The following is a 3,795-nucleotide window of genomic DNA, read 5'->3' on the forward strand; positions in this document are numbered from 1 at the left end:
TATTTATTTATTTATTTTATAAACTTTTATAAACGTAAATTTGACCAAATTGTTGGCTGAGAGTTTGATGTTGATTCCTAAGCTGGTCTTCTGAACTACAGGTAGAATTTCACCTTATGCTGTTATTTTCATAAAAGCAAGCCTAAAATCTGGAGTCATTATGGAAGTTATGACCTGTACCAGTGTGTTTACTGTATTGATTTAGCATGAGCATAAATATGATCGATTCTACTTTAAATTAATTTCTGGCTGAAATTTGATTGGCGTTTGCATGCTGTTCGATCACGTTACATGCATCCCGTTGCAGTATGTCACTGAAAACATTAAAAGGTTTATATTTTCATTGTGTAGTATTGAAGGATGCAGTCTCGTAGTTAGCCTGCTACAACACTAATAGGACTGTGTTCCTTTAGGACCAAAAAAACACAAGTCCACTTCTGAAGAGAAATACCTCGGAGTCCGAGTGAGAATGCCAGTACGGGACATGCTCAAAAATATACGGATAGCCAAGGGGATTGACCCTAAAGATCTGCAGGTATGATTCTTTGTCTTACAGACTTTTACGGTCATATTAAGGCAGGCACATCATGTTCTAAATCTGTTTTTTTAGGAAAAACATTCTAAGGCATCTAAAGGTAAGGTTAAGAGATATAAAATATCAGCATAATCATTGTAACCTCATTGTGTTTCTAATTAGCACTGTTTTTGGTCCAAAGGGGATAAGAAACGCGTTAACACGGGTGGAAACCGGAGATGTTTTCTGGTGAGTGACGTCTTTTTCTGCCATTGCAGAGCTAGCTCCTTATTTGATAACTTCTTTGGTATTAGAAAGACAGGTTGTGACACATTTCTCATGTCTGTTACAGAAACATCAAACAAAAAGTCTTGAGGAGCTTGCGATTATAGTAGAAGTGTTGGAGGAGGATCTTAAGACCTGTCAGTCATACAGATTGCCAAACAAAAGCCCTTCAGCTTCATACTCTTCAGAGTTCTGGGTTGAAGATGCATCTCCACAGGGTTTCATGAACACAAATGGCCAGGAGAATGAGATACCTTTGTCTCCAAGCTACTCGGTACCGTCTGAGACCTCCCCTGTCCACTCTGTGTCCAGCTCCTACCCATCCCCAACTTACAGCCAGGGTGCCGATGTCTTCTTGGAGAATCAGGAAGAATATAGCAGTTATGAGTCAGATAACTACAGGTATGATGGTCTATATGGAATGAGCTGCTCTCCTGCCAACTCATGCGAATACCAGGTGCACTCCCCACAAGAGTCATTCAACGCCAGTCCCAACCCAGAAGTCTGGGAGGTTTCCTCTCAAACGATGAACTGTCCACCATGGCCACATTCTCAGCACGAGGAATGGAGTGGTATGACCTTCTTTTTGACTCAACTGGAAAGAGAGGAGAATCTGCTGCAAGGGATATCTGACCAAGAGCTTTTTGCAGTAGACGGAAACGGAAGGATGTAAGATTGTTTTACTTTACTTCAAGAACTCACTGAAGCCATTGCAGATGGTTTCTTCATGCAGATCCTAATGAGTAATCTTTCAAAGGCAGCTGTAATTTTTAAAAATGAAGAAAATGCACACAGTTTCTGAAAATAATCTTCAAGTACCAAGAATTGCAAGGGTACTTTTGCAGTGCCACCTTTATCATTTGAAACTTTTTATGAAATACAGAAAGAACGAAAGTGGGTCTGCCATCGTTGCTGTCGCACTCAATAAGCGGCTGCATTAGTTTTCCACTCCCAACTTTATGACAAACCCCATTATTAAGTTCTCAAGCAGAGCAGAATAAAAGAGATTAATGGGAACCCGGTTGAAATCTGAAGCAACAAAAATGGCACAGAGGGTCTTCAAACAAGCCCTCTTGCATGAAATGACTTGAACAATGGATACTGATAATGGCCGCACGCACAAACCTAACAACCATCCTGAAAGACTACACCAGTTGAAATGACAATGTTGTCAAACACATTAAAAGACAAGCAGGGTTTACCTTTCAGTGGAATAGACCTATAGTACTCCACCCATTGAACACAGCTGTTTACAATTAGTGATGCTATGACATTGAAAAGTGAACAAATCATGTGATGGAATGTGACTGCTTTAATTTTCTCTCCACAGTCTTTTACACAGAGTTGTTGAGGAGGGAAAGAGATCCCTTGTGTATGTTATTGCCAGAAGGATGGCGGCTCTGAAGAAACTAGATATCAAAGATTCAGAGGGAAAGGTGACAAACTATCATACATGCATATTCTCTGAGTGTCAGTCACTCGACAAACACACATAAATGTTGCATGGGCCTGCTTTTCTTCCCAGACTCCCCTTCATCTTGCTGCACAGAAGAATCAACACTTCATGGTGGTTGATTTGGTGTCACTTGGTGCAAATATCAATGCGAAGGACCGATATGGGAAAACATGTCTTCATCTCAGTGCAGAGAATGGATATATTCGAGTCTTGGAGGTAAAATTTTTATGTGGTGCTGGAGTATTAACATAGAGAGCCTACTTCTACACATTCACTCATATTTTAAATATCTTTTTTGACAGGTCCTGAAAGGTTTGATGAGAAATGGCGTATATATTAATTTGGAGGAAAGAGATGCAAACGGTATTGTATGTTCAGTTTAGTTCACTTTATGCTAATAATTTAAATGTGCATTGTGTAACCAGTTATTGCTTTGTTAATTTCTGTAAAAATCAGCTGGTATATACACACACACGCACACATATTACACATATATACATACAACTATATGCATACAACTAAAACAGCAATAGCCAGTACTTTAAATTTATTTAAATTATGCAACATTTGTGCTCATTTTGAACCCTGGCTTAATCCATAAGCTTTCACATTCAACTTGCTTTTGATCAAAGCATCTGCCAAATGGCTAATTAGAAGTGTATTTCTACCCTGTGTATAGAACATGGATTCATGGTGTTTTCTTTGCAGGGCTCAGCGCGCTGCAGTGTGCGGCAGTAGCCCTTAACCACACAGTGCGGGAGCTGGAGCTGTGTGGACCTGCAGGATGGGTCGGACTGCACACCCTTCGCAAGGAGCAGATGATAGAAACACTAGAGTGCCTCCTTCAAATGGAGTGCTATTTACACACTCCGGTGAGAATGAGAGACGGACATGCTGCAGCCCAACATGATTCACTTGAGTAGGAGTTTCATCTCCTTTGTTTTTTGTTTTTTTTTCATATAGGTTCAGGATTCATATAGGTTCACTGTTGATTCCAAGCTGTGTGAACAAGCAACCTTCTTTCAGTCAAATGAAATCAAGGTGTGAGGCATGTTTAATTTTGATGACTGATGTTTTGCATAAAAGCTTGTTTAATATGGTGTTAAACTGATGTTTTTAACCTCTTACATCCATTTGTAGACACATTTTTCTTTCACGGCAGTAATTCTAAATGTGTGATTATTTAATTTTGTCTTTTCTCAGGCCAGAAACAACATGAATTAGAAGCGGTTTGGCTACATGTGTGGCTGCTTCTGGCAAGAGTTGTTTTCTGTCAAGCCAGGCAGTGCTGTTAACTGACGGTAAATGTTTTTGAGTGAATACAAGCTTTTACCTGCCATTGAAGACAAAATGTACATATATATACGAAAAGGAGGATGAGGATAGCCTTCAAGTCATGGTAAAGCTATGTATTATGCAACCGTAGATTTTGTTCAGTGTTCAGGTGAAAAGTGAGGAGCAAAAACACAATGGTTGCCCATTAGCTGGTTTCTGTGAAACTTCCACTGTTAGTTACATTTGAGTAGCAAAATGTTTAAAA

General features: G+C 39.6%; 1 protein-coding gene across 1 annotated transcript in view; it reads left to right on the forward strand.

Moving 5' to 3' along the window:
- The window catches only part of LOC107717183 (NF-kappa-B inhibitor zeta-like), a 5,686-nt gene extending 1,891 nt beyond the window's left edge, over positions 1-3,795 (forward strand). Inside the window, exons 3-12 of the mRNA XM_016523865.1 lie at positions 414-535; positions 611-635; positions 717-763; positions 867-1,468; positions 2,130-2,235; positions 2,325-2,471; positions 2,558-2,618; positions 2,964-3,127; positions 3,219-3,296; positions 3,459-3,795. Of these exons, the coding sequence (XP_016379351.1) occupies positions 414-535; positions 611-635; positions 717-763; positions 867-1,468; positions 2,130-2,235; positions 2,325-2,471; positions 2,558-2,618; positions 2,964-3,127; positions 3,219-3,296; positions 3,459-3,479 (1,373 nt within the window). The 3' untranslated portion in view covers positions 3,480-3,795. The remainder of the gene's footprint in view (positions 1-413; positions 536-610; positions 636-716; positions 764-866; positions 1,469-2,129; positions 2,236-2,324; positions 2,472-2,557; positions 2,619-2,963; positions 3,128-3,218; positions 3,297-3,458) is intronic.

This window comes from Sinocyclocheilus rhinocerous, unplaced genomic scaffold (genome assembly GCF_001515625.1).
Source record: "Sinocyclocheilus rhinocerous isolate Xijiao unplaced genomic scaffold, SAMN03320098_v1.1 scaffold3738, whole genome shotgun sequence".
In the NCBI taxonomy this organism is placed as follows: Eukaryota; Metazoa; Chordata; class Actinopteri; order Cypriniformes; family Cyprinidae; genus Sinocyclocheilus; species Sinocyclocheilus rhinocerous.